We start from the raw sequence: 12,575 nt of genomic DNA on the forward strand, positions 1-12,575 counted from the left end.
AATTCTTATGAAAAAATAATAAATACGTTCGTAATGGCTTTGAAAATGATCGGAAATTCTTAATTACCTAGACATCACAAAATTCCCGAACATCTGGTTTTTCCCTTTATCAGAATCGCTTCAATAAACATTTTGTGGCGCAACTGTAACAGCAAAATGAAAAAATATCATTTTCAGAGTTTTAACTTTAGAAACGTTTAGTTTTTTTTACCACTACGAAAATTACCTAAGTATCGTCTTTTATTTTTGTCCAGGTAGTAAGAAATTGAACATTTGTTTAAACGAAATCTAATAAATGAAATAAACAAGAGTAACGCAAGAAGAGCATTATAAGAGGTTTTTTAGTGTTAATTGAATTCTGTTCATAATTATTTTATGTAAAATATTTTGATTAATAGGTATCTAATAATTTGCTACTCGACAGGTGAAAGATTGATGCATATATTAATATTCTGCAAAAGAAAAGGTAGGTAAGACAATTTGGTTTTACCCTGACGTCATGTAATCCAGGCTTGGAATTTATAAAAAAAATGATGTTTAATTTTAAACTAGGTACCTATTATTTCTCTATCTATGTCTCGATTACCATATTTTAATGTTATAGGAAAGGAACGTCATCAAATTTGTTCTGATAGAAAAGTGGTTAATTATGATGTAAACTATTATCTGATTCATTAGTAGTCAGCAAAACCGGCTTTGACGTCTTGTTGTAGTACCGGTAGTTAAGAGTGAGGTGTTGTCTCAAAATGTTGTGCGTGGACGCGCCGAAGATATTTTCACTGCTAATAATAATTACAGTTACGTTGTTTTATAAAGACGTACATTGTGAGTGCAGAAATTCATATGTAACATTATGTGACAGCATAGAAGATATTAGAAATGGTATTCATCCACGATGGACTGATCTCATAATAGGCAAGGAAAACGTTCGGGCAAACAACCTAACAAGTTACAACTTGCACTCGCTCATCCCGATGACAAATGTAACATCTCTTACGATCCTAGGTCAACTGAACGAACTTCGACAACTATTTGGCACTTGCGACTTTGTGTCCAGTTTAGAAATATTACGTTTTTACAACAACGATCTCAAGATTTTAAAGACACATACAATTCCAGATTTGAAATTAAAAAAATTGGGCCTCGCAAATAACAATATTGAGTATGTAGAACCACTTTTTATTGATTCAGTTAGTAAAATAGATACAATCGATCTGTCCGACAATAAATTGGAGGCAATTGAACAAAACGTTTTTGTATACTTCGGGAAACGTATTGTGACTACAACGTTAATATTGAGGAACAACAGACTCTCTCATATCCAAATAGGGAGTCTTCCAGAAACGTTGAAATCACTAAATTTGGACGGAAATAATTTAAGGCTGATCCAAGATGAAGCACTGGCAAATCTACACGATCTGCAAGAACTAATCCTGAGTCACAACCACCTTTACGATATTCCAAACATCTCCAATTTGACTAAACTGGGAGTAATAGATTTTTCGTATAACAGCATCACAAAAATTGACAACAAACTTTTTCGAAATCTCACTGAACTGTATTTCATAAATTTGAGTAGTAATAAAATATATGAAGCAACTTTTTCTGACTTTTCATTTTTAGCTAGAAAGGATCGCCCGTTGTTTGTGGCTCTTGGTTTTAATCTTCTCTTAGATTTTAAGTTCGGTAATGTGACCGATCGTTCTAGTTTGGGTGCTATGCATTTTTTTTTATATGGCAATCCTTTCGCTTGTGATGCTTTTAATGAAATTCAAAAGTCCATGATTGATTTGAAAATCCGTCAAAGCTCCTGCGACGTAAAATTTCAAAGTGAAGGAAAAACCCCTTACTGCTTGGATTACAACATTATATTTTACAAAGATGTACCAAAAGTAAAGCGGGACTTTTTAGCTATGATAGAGAATAATAAGAAATTGATTTCATGTGAACTGAACCCAGAAACTCACATTGCTATATACCCTGTCACTTGTAAGGCCTAATTTATCTCAAATCTTCAAATACCTATGTATTTCCAGCATATTTGATATTTTGATTAACACCGTACTCTTAATAGTGTGTAATATTAGAAACCAAAATGTTTGAATAATTATTTATTTTGTACTCTACTGAAAACTGAAAAATGTGCAAAAATAAAATATGAAATAAAACAATTTCTGTATCATTTCTTCTTCTGCTTCTTTTCCTTGTAAACATTCGAGCTAAATACCATCGAACAGTGTGTGTAGAACTCTTATTACATGTTGAATTTAGATTTTCTTATTCTTGTTATTTTTTCTATTTGTAATCTTTAAACATTTTTATGGTACATATATTATTCTTGTGACATTATTTACCATATTACTGGTTCATCTCCATTTCGTTCCGCTATCTGTACTGCAGATTCTTAAATAATATTTCTTCTTTCTGTATTTTGTGTTGTGACCACTTAGTGGCCAGTGACTGCACCGGGCTCTCAGGGGGTTTTCGGGGCATAGGGTGTGGGTTCGAAAATTGAAAATGGGCGCCAGGTAACTTGCTTTTGAGCTTGCTTAAACTTGTCCAGCTGCCGGGACAAGTGCTCAGATTTTACCCGTTTAGGGAGTATGAACAGATACTCGTAGATGATAAAATTAAGATTGGTTTATTCGGTTCATTGCAATAAATTCACACAAAATTGTTGTGCAACTTTAGCACTGGTACTGTAGTTCACACGAATGTGATAACGGTTCGCTTGTAACCAAATAATGAAAAACGATGCGGAACCAGTACTTTTAGATGGTCTTATAATTATGTGGTCTCAACCAGAAAAGCTTTTCTCTTACAAGTGACCGAAACTTAAATTAACACGATATCCTAAGACGAGAAAAAAATGGTTTTAAATCCTTGAATGGAAACCTCCCGAATCTTCAACTTCCTCCTGGTCTGGTTTGAGCAATTAAATGAAAATGAAGTTAACCCAAGGTCAAGGCTTGGGTGTCACCTTGACTATAAATAAAAATTGATTCCTACAGGAAGGTGTGAAGTCTGTAAAGTTCCGAAATGTTGAAAGTTGATCTTTAAATTTTCTAAATTGACATTTGAAAGTGAATGCAAAAGTGTTGACAAAAAAATTCTTACTATTAGCAAAGTACAAAAAAATTCATGAAAAAGCAGAAATTGTTTATGTGAGAAGCGGGAAATTCGAGGCGTTCAAAAACTTGAAATATCCGCAATAAAAGTGTGGCGACTTATCTTATGCCGGATGGTGGTGTGTCCTCGAAGAGCGTGATTTCGGCTTGCGGTACGGTTCTTTAGATGAAGGCGTCACGGCGTGACCTTGATGTTTTCGGAAATTGTTTGGCCGTGAACGAAACGATGCTGAGCGATACTTGGTCTGGCGACGACCCAATTCAACGATGTGGCGAACGACCACTCTCAAAACTGATTGCCCAAAAGAACGATGTGGCGAACGATCGCCCCATAGAACGATAATCCAAAAGAACGACGTGTGGTCTGGCGATGACCACCCTAAAGAACGATGTGGCGAACTGCCACCCTCAAGAACGACGATTCTGGCGAAGAATCACCCTAAAGAACGATCCCTAACGAATTGACGTTAGTGTTGCGAAACTCAATCGATTCGGTAATTACCTACCTTTCCGCTGAAAGGGGCTGCTCTGCGGTAAATTGAAAGAGGACTTTCCGGTACTCCTTCACGGTACGGTAACGGTAATTGGCTCGAACTACCCCTAATAGACGAAAGTTAGTGAAGTGAATTCGCTAATGAAGGATAATTACCTCTATCTCGCTAGACGACGAGGGGTTTCTCGACCACGGTAAACGGTAAACGGTAGCGGTACGGTAAATTTTCGGGCTCTTCGATGGCCCCGAAGGCTGGCGCCATGGCGTTCGGCAATCCGCCCTCAGGGATGATTGCGGATCCCGAACGCCACGCACGTGATTCGCAGCTCGCGACTTGCGGCACCTGCCGCCCGCTCGGCGGTCGCCGACCGAGTCCTCTAATTTCCGCTCGCGATGGGTTTTTTTGGTTACCCCCGTATCTAGGATAGCTCACACGAAAGATCTGGACCTTATTCCGTTGGGCGATAAGGCGTCCCGGTAATTGTACGGACCGCGCATCCCGATGACTACTTCCGGCGGTTCTACACTTGCGCGCTAAATGAAAGATGGTCGATCATGGCGCCGGTTTGTTTACATTGGAAATCACCGATCGAAAAATTCAGATGTTGAAGCGGTAATGTGTCGGTGAGTCCGCGCGTAATTTACGAAAGATGTTGACGGCTATTTCCCGCAGGATCTCGAAAGGTTGAACACACAAGGATGGAGGAAGAAGGTTGGGGAAAAGAAGAGAAGAAGATAACTTTCCGGCAAGTCACGGGAACAAAAGGGAAACGGAACTAACTTTGCCGTACGGTTACCCGAGCTGAGAAGAAGAAGAGAGGAATTGAAGGAAAAGGAAAGGAGAAAGAAGAAAAAAGAGAACGATAAACAGATAGGCCGCAGCTAGACAGCCTAGAGGCGTGAGGCCACCTCAGCCTAAAATTTAGGGGCCAACATGTGTGGTTCCAGCCGCCCCAAAAATGGCTGGCACAGTCTCTACAAGGAAATGGACTCTAAAATGAAAACCGCAAAAGAAACAAACGAAAATCGAAAGTGGAACTGAAAGCAAAACCGAAAGAAAACTGAAAGTGAACCTATAAACAAAAAATGAACCCTGAACCGATTAACTAAAAATTGACCTGATTGACACTAACAAAACTGAACGATCTTGAAATGAGCGTCCCGAAAAAGGTTACGGCAGGGTGGGCGCGTCGCGACGTCATGTGCCGTGCGTTGTCTGCTAGTTCCTGATTTTCGAACAGCGATCTATTAGTCCCGCGAGCAAAAGTAGGACCTCTTGGCCTCCTACCCCGGCCAAAACGAATAGTGGCACTTTGACCTGCTACAGTGTCTACTGTTCTTCACCTTGCATCCTTCTGTTATTTGGGCACATATTCTTCTTTCCAAAAAAACAGTACTTCTTCTGATACAATAATTCACATTGCCGATGAAATAATAAAAGAATGTAAATAAATAAAAAAGATGTTATTTAGTAGAAAAAACCCATTACTAAACTCTTATTTTAGATGAAAATACATTATATAATTATTAAGTACAAAGAAGAATTCTTTGGTATTATTGGCAATAACTTAAAACTCTATGTTTTTATATGTACAAAAGCTATGCATTAACCTAATAATAGTTATATAAATAAATACAATGTTACATTACTTTAGTAATTAGACTAACAAAAACCCGAGGTTTTTCGAGCCGCCATTTCAAACTCAAACAAATCAGACAATTAAAAAGAGTTAAAAACTAAAACAATAAATACGAATTGTCAATAAAACATCTTACATTCTACAGTTTTACGTCCTAAATATTATTGTCTGATTTTTCCATTCCTAGACTATACACAAGGTGTTATCTTTACAGACGGATATCTGCGCTTCTTGCATGATCCTGAGCCGTGGTCCTAACGGTACTCCCATCTTCTGAAGTCTCTCTTCGCTCAGATACGGTAGTTCGACCATTCCGACACGTTCATTTTCGAAGACGTTTGCGTATTTCTGTAAAATCGTAACGTTACTTGACGTTTTCTATGTTTTTTTTAAACGAACCTCATAACCTAACTTCCTTAAGAACAGCCTCAGTAATGGCGGCTCATCTCCAAAAAACTTCGTCAGCTTCTTTACCCTGGTTGGATTGGCCAGAGTCGGCAAGTCCTTAGAGGTATTGAGAACCCTAGAAGCTGACTGCGACCTCACGTTCAGCATGTTCGTCTGTGTCCTCAGTGCCGCGATTTCTCCTCGGATGTTTTCCATTTCTTGGATCATCAAGTGTTGGGTGCGCATTTCGGACGATAAATGAGCAACAGACCTACCAAAGACATATTTGGGTTATTATTTGTGGGAAGTACACTGTGAAATTATTTGAATTTAAAGTCCATTCAATTTGTATTGAATTTTTCAAGGTCAAATAATTTAAATTTTGGCACTGTAATTATGTTTTGTAAATAGTGACATGCATATAACCAACATAATGTGATTTAGCAATGCTCAATTCAACGTTACGGTGTTTACCTGCATGTCACTATTTACAAAACATAATTACAAAGCCAAAAAATAAAATTATTTGACCTTGAAAAGTTCAATACAAAATAAATGGACTTTATATGGTTCAAACGATCATTGGCAGTTTATTGCTTAAACTTACCTTGCCAAAGTGACAACATGCGATTCCAACCGTTGAAATCTTTTGTTTATCCCTCTGATATCTCGCACTTTCTTTCTATCTTCGTGAGCCCGTCTTTTATCTCTGATTGGTCGACTGCTTACAGAACTCGATGGTAACGACGACATACTGCCATATCTTCGCTTGCTGAATCTTGGATCCGAAGGCTGGTACCGCCCGCTATATTTCTTAACGCCTAGAAGTTTAAGTACTTCTGAATACATAGTTTCTAAACCTTCTAGTTGTTTTCTTATAGCTCGAGCATCCGTCGTACTTATGTCACCATCCGAATCGCTTTGACCGTCCAACATTGATTCGAGATCTAGTGATCTGGTGGTGGTTGAAGTCAAGTCGGTGGTATCCAAACCAAAAACTAAAGTTCCTTATTTAGAGAAGTGCATCTGAGGAAACTGATGATACTTACTTTGTTTGCCTCGTAGCACAGCGCTGTGGTCCATTTTTTTGGTGCTTTTATGTTTCTGATTGGAACTACTGTGCCAGCGAGAGTTTCCTGCTGATTCTCGTCCTGTGTGTAGTTTAGATGATTTGCTGTAACCATCGTAGTCAGGTTTACTTCCATATGGTAAACTATAAATAAAAAAGCAACAGTCATTTTGACACAGCTTTGTAACCAATTATTCACCTGCTATGTTTATATCTTGTCGAATTTCTTGGTGTAATATTCGGACTGGACTGCTCACCGGGGGAAAGAGGGGGTAAGGGCGGCGTCATAGATGAAATACTTTCGCTAAGAGTGGAGTTAGCGATACCGACACTATTTCCTTGTAGGGATAATTCGTGAAGTTTAGGCTCCAAAATATGTCTCAACTCGTTTTCTACGATGTCTACCCATTCAGAATCATGCCCTCCGTGGTGGTCCCTATAATGTCCTCCTTGAACCTGTCCTGTATCACAACCATCTCCATTCAAGTCAATCCCTCCCGGTCTCCGGCCGCTACTGTACGCGGCACTTCCCCTCCCGGAGTCAGCATTAGACGAGGATTGCCCCGTCTTGTCATAATCTGAGCTGGCAGCAGATCCAGATGCATTCTTCTTACCCCTCCCCTCATCTTCCCCTTTCGTTCTCTGTCCCACATTGTATACACCTTCGATCTTCCCAATTTCGCCCTCCAATCGTTTACGTGGCGTTCCTTGAAGGGCTTCCGTCACTTTACTCTCTTCTTCTTGGCTCACTTCAGGTTTCTTGTCCTCCAATCTCCTTTCTTTGGAGTTGTTCCGCTTGAGGAAACCACCGTCATCGCTGTCCTTCTCTGTGTCTGCAGACGCTGGTATTATGGAACCGGCTTCCATGATATTACCGTGGGAGCCTCTTCGAGTGGGAGCTGCTTGAGGTTGGGGACGGCTGTCTGGCATTTCTGGTGTGGTGTCATCCTCATAGGCTAGTTGGGGTTGAGAAGCGGCACGACGTGCTTCAAAGCTTTTCTGACGTTGACTGTCGCGCTCTATCTGTTGGGCACTGCGGCGTTCCATCGCGATCGGTTGTCGCCTTTCATCTTTCTCTTTAGTAGCGGTAAACTGAAACAGTGAAGAGAAAAAATAAATTGTAAACGAATCACACGTCAAAGATTAAATAAACAAAAACAATATAGAAACAATACACAAAGTGAATGAGGTGAAGAGATGAAATTTGTTTATGAATAATTTCGGACATCTCACCTGAGAATGATGTTGCATTTGCACATAATTCTGTTCTCTGCTTCCGGGCACCACAAATCTATTTCCACTCCTTTGGGGCGTACCACCGTACGCATTCTGGTAGTAAATCTGTTCTTCCGGTCTCGCCACCAACATTTCTTGACTCCTTGTCTGAACAAGTTGCTGTTGATACATACTTTGCATCTTGATCTGCTGGCTGACCTGATATTGCTGAGCTTGTAACATCTGCTGTTGTATAATATGCTGATTGTATTGGTGTTGTTGGTGCGAAATGTTCGGGTCCACTCGCGGCTTCCCGTATATGCCCTGCTCCCCACCGGAACTTTTTTTTTCCGTTTGCTCCTCCCCGATGTTTCTTTGACTGCGTCTCAACTCCTCGGTGACATTATTCAAGCCAGGCTCCTCCGGTTTCTCTTCCAAATTATCTTTGTTGCTCTTAAACCTGCTCGATATGATATCCTTAATCGTGTGATACGTTTTCGTCATACTTTTCTTATCCTTTGAAGCTGGTTCCTTCGATTGTTCAATCTGTACCGACACTTGCTGGGAGTTGTTTTGGGGAAAGTCTTCTTGATATGGGCGAGGAGCGGGTTTGGGGGCGTCATTTCCGTGCCAAGATTGTCTTGGAACAGCACCGGTGGAGGGGGTCGCTTGACCGTTATAGTACTCCTGCGGGGCGGGGTGGTAAGTAGCCCGGAAAACTGGGTTCTGGTCGGATTGCTGATGAGGGGTCTGTACCATGCCCGAGTGATTCTGAAACAAAGTTTAATGTGAAAACATATTTTTTAATAAGTATTCCAACATTTTAAACCTAGATGAAACCCTGACAAGAATGATCCCGCATCATTTCTTTGAGACACCTTAGTTGAACATTTTTATTATTTTACTGCTACTTAAATAAAGATCTAGATTTGGTAGATAGATCAAGTCTTTACCGAATCTGCAGTGTTTAAGGCAAATTCAACCATTTTGTCGGGAGCAGTCACCGTAACGAACAACGAAACAATACTGAGTGTATGTGTATTAAAATATACATATTCCACAGCACACTGCCATCTACATAGAATTATAAACAATTCCCGTAGATTGTATCTTTCTCGTGAAGACCCAATCAGACAAGCATGTAAAGGTTACAAACCTGCACTGTTGTCGGGAATTCACCTTAATTGAACGGTTGCCTTATAAATATAAACACATATTAAGATGCATTATGTATAAGTCGGATGTTACAACGCATTCTAATTGCGATAGCCGGCTGCAGTACCGAAAAGAACACGTCCAAACGACGGTGCGGAGGGAAAACATCGATGTTTTTGAGTAATTTTTGCAAAAATGTAATTATGGCTAATTACAGGTTCTAAATCTTCCATCGATGTTAATTGGCTGTTGAGATTTTTCTTTTTGTGGTTTTCAACAAGCACGGGAAGTGATAAATTAAGATAACTTTGAATTGAATCGCCGAAGAAAAACGATTTAAATGCAAATTGGTTAATTAAAAGGTGTGCGACATCTAGTGACAGTGGACCAAACGGAAATGTCGTCGACTTGCTGTTGTCACAGCGGATGTAAGAAATTTGCAATGACGTTTATGATTTGTGTGGAAGGTTGTATAATTACAATCTTTTCAAACAATGAGAATCCACAAGACAGTAGTTTCATTCCAATACAGTTTTCATTTTTCAAATTCTCGACATTCTTCCTTTCGATTAAAATCAAAACAGCACTTTTCCTAACTAAGTATATGGTGAAATATGTGCAAATCTTTTTGACACATGCTGTTAAGAAAATAATCCATCAACACAAAATCAAAACACTTCCCACTAGAGAAGAATTCAAAATCGCATTTATTTTCGTGTCTCTTCAGTTAGTTTCTCAGTTGACTCGGCGGTTTGCTTAAAAATGTTCTTATTTACAATACGAATCCCCTTAAAAGATGTGTCAAAAATTACCAATTTCTTAAAGTGCCTCATCATAGGTACTTCATTAAACTTGTTACGACTCAGTATATGTTTTTCTAGATTTATCAAATCAGCAAGAACTTCGTACTTTGAATATCTGAAGTTGTTATCAGAAGATTATATGGTCGATGGAAAACGACCAGGTTGAAGGTCTGATTTCGATGGTCTCGATTAAGATATGAGATAAGTTAATATTTTCGACTTCGTGGTGTACCAAAGCACTCTTTATAAAAAAATTTAACTAAAGATTAGTGAAACAAAGAAAATTATATTGGCTTATTCTAGCAAAATAAGGTAGCGATCAGGAAGGAAAAAATGTATAATACAATTTTAGAAAATATTTTCTGAAGCTGTTTTCATTTCTTTAGATCCTTACTTTACTGAAATTCATCTGATGAATACCTACTTTCTACCGAGGGATCATTTAAAAAATAAATCAAGTTTGCTGTGGAGCCTGTGCTATAGCATGGGTTGCCATAGGTAACACGCCGACTTGATTTATTTTTTAATTGATCGCACCGTAAAAGCAGAAGTTAGTACGGAAGTGAGTATGAAGGTCCAGGTTATCACTTATCAGGAATAGTTTCCTCCTCCAAACGATAATGAATATTCCTCAGAAAGTGTATAAATGAAGCTATAAGAGCTCAACTAATAGATGGAACTCCATTAGGTTGTTATTTATTATTTCTTGATAAAAGTATGATCAACGATATTGTGAACCTATATGCAAAATAGAGGTCCGCAAAACTTGACGGAGACATTAGTACATCCTCACGGTTACACAGTTGGACACCAACAACAAATCAAGAAATAAAAAATGTATTGGGAATTTTGGGATACCAGGGTCTCGTGAAAATGCTTTCGTACAACTCATGTTGAAACAAAGACATGCAGGGTTATTATAAATGATTGTCGAATTTTTGGTCTGGCAGCCATAGTGAGCAGACGTGTAAAAAGTGTAGAGAGTGAGTGAGAGGTGACAAGCACAAAGCAGCGGGCAAGAAAGAGAGGGCATGCCGAACTCGGCGAAAGTACGGAAAGAAAGCAGCAAGAGAGAAAGAGAAGAAGGTAGGACGTGGGAAGGCATTCAGAAAGAGTTCCAGAACGGGAAGATTCCCAAATAGAAGCAAAGAAGGGAATTAAAGCAAGGAAATAGATAAGAAAATAAAAACCATGCTTAGAGAGATAAGAGAGGATACGGCGGGAATAACAAAGGAATTAGCGGCAGTGAGAGAGGAGAATGGGGAGCTAAAAAAAAAAATTGTGGCAATGAGAAAGGAGATAAGAGGAAGAGAAGGAAAAGGGCTGGCGGAAAAGGCAGATTGGATGAAAAGGATGAAAATGATAGGGGAAAAGATGCAACAACGAGAAAAGAAGGAGAGGAAGAATAATGTTATAATAACTTGAAAAGGGGAAATAAGTGGAAATACAGAGAGAGGGGGGGGGGTGGAAGAATGATTAGAAAAGGAGATAGGGGTGAAAGTGAATGTAAAAGAAGTATTTAAAATAAATAAAATTAATAAGATGATGCTGGCAAAAATAGAAATTTGGAAGCAGAAGAAGAACATTATGCTAAATTAGAGTAAATTGAAGGAAAGAAAAGGCGAGAGGATGTATATAGATGACGATTTGACAAACGAATAAAGGAAAGCACAAAAGAAGTTAAGGGAGGTGGCTACAGAAGAGAGAGATAGCGGGAAAAGGATAAAAATAAGATACAGGAAGATACAGATAAACGGGGAATGGTTTAGATGGGATTAACAAGAAGAAAAATTTCTAGAAGAAGAAGAAAAGACGACTCGGCGAGAAACAGTACAAAGAGAACGTGAATAAAAAGGTAGATGAACAAAGAAAATGGTAAACGGAAAAGAAGCACAAGCAAGAGAGAAGGGAGAGAATCAGAGAATCGAGGTACAACAGCGAGGGGAGAGAGAACAGGAATTGGGTGGAAGGAGAAGAAAGAAGGTGCAGGATAGGACAGTGAGAAGATCGAACACATGTGGAGCGGATGCGGCGAAATGAGAGAGAGGGAGAGAAAGGAAGAGATATGGAAGAGGAGGGAAAGAATAGAGAAGGAGAGTGGTGGGAGATAAGAATCAAAATGTTATATTTATGTCATTTTTTTTGGGAATTGTTACTTTTGTAAATTGTTTGGGAATTGTAAACGGGAACCCTTTATTCTACTACTATAAAGATTGTCCCATCGCAGTTGGCGTTGAAAACCACACAAATTTTGGATGTGCCGCCAGCCTGGCAACGTTAGACAAACTATAGTAAAAATAATGTAAGAAGTCCCGCGGCAAAAATGCGAACTAATGAATGTTTCAATGGTAATGAGCAAAAATTTTGGAAGTATGTACAGTCAATGGACAAATAAAACTGGGACAAAAATGACAATCATATAAGTCAAAATTTACAAATTTGCATCGTTTAATTACGGCTTTATCACAAATACGTTAACTTTGGTATGACATATTATATAGACACTGACAAATATATTGACAATTCAATGGTCTGATTTACATAGATTAAATTTTAAGTGTCCCAGTTTTATTTGTCCACCGACCGTACATTCAAAAGAATAAATCTACGTTTAAGACGTCGTATATTTAAACAATTCAAACTCTAAATTTCATTTTTGCAGGATGTCGAAAGGGCAGGAAACTT

At 38.8% G+C, this 12,575-nt stretch overlaps 2 protein-coding genes and 1 long non-coding RNA gene across 13 annotated transcripts in view; 2 read left to right on the forward strand and 1 right to left on the reverse strand.

Annotated features, from left to right (window-relative positions):
* Window positions 1-746: 746 nt before the first annotated feature.
* Window positions 747-2,000, forward strand: LOC138133232 (leucine-rich repeat-containing protein 15-like). Its single transcript, XM_069051065.1, has one exon. It carries the CDS (start codon window positions 747-749, stop codon window positions 1,998-2,000), a length of 1,254 nt encoding a protein of 417 aa, XP_068907166.1.
* Window positions 2,001-3,465: 1,465 nt separating this feature from the next.
* LOC138133441 (uncharacterized) lies at window positions 3,466-5,081 on the forward strand. 2 transcript variants are annotated; one of them, XR_011160367.1, is made up of 2 exons: window positions 3,466-4,245; window positions 4,295-5,081. It is a non-coding gene; the product is annotated as an uncharacterized lncRNA (long non-coding RNA). The 2 variants fall into 2 exon arrangements; XR_011160366.1 differs by having other exon boundaries at window positions 3,466-4,241.
* LOC138133433 (uncharacterized) overlaps window positions 5,067-12,575 on the reverse strand; it is a 201,597-nt gene continuing 194,088 nt past the window's right edge. For all 10 annotated transcript variants that reach the window (XM_069051341.1, XM_069051339.1, XM_069051338.1 and 7 more), the window contains 6 exons: window positions 7,951-8,703; window positions 6,917-7,809; window positions 6,698-6,861; window positions 6,256-6,646; window positions 5,661-5,919; window positions 5,067-5,609 (listed from right to left, as the gene is read on the reverse strand). In XM_069051341.1, the coding sequence (XP_068907442.1) occupies window positions 5,445-5,609; window positions 5,661-5,919; window positions 6,256-6,646; window positions 6,698-6,861; window positions 6,917-7,809; window positions 7,951-8,703 (2,625 nt within the window). In that variant the 3' untranslated portion in view covers window positions 5,067-5,444. The remainder of the gene's footprint in view (window positions 5,610-5,660; window positions 5,920-6,255; window positions 6,647-6,697; window positions 6,862-6,916; window positions 7,810-7,950; window positions 8,704-12,575) is intronic.

Source organism: Tenebrio molitor, chromosome 6 (genome assembly GCF_963966145.1).
Source record: "Tenebrio molitor chromosome 6, icTenMoli1.1, whole genome shotgun sequence".
Taxonomy (NCBI): domain Eukaryota; kingdom Metazoa; phylum Arthropoda; class Insecta; order Coleoptera; family Tenebrionidae; genus Tenebrio; species Tenebrio molitor.

Bases quoted from the DNA above. Each gene is read 5' to 3' on its own strand.
- LOC138133232 (XM_069051065.1), top strand. From the start codon at position 747: ATGTTGTGCGTGGACGCGCCGAAGATATTTTCACTGCTAATAATAATT.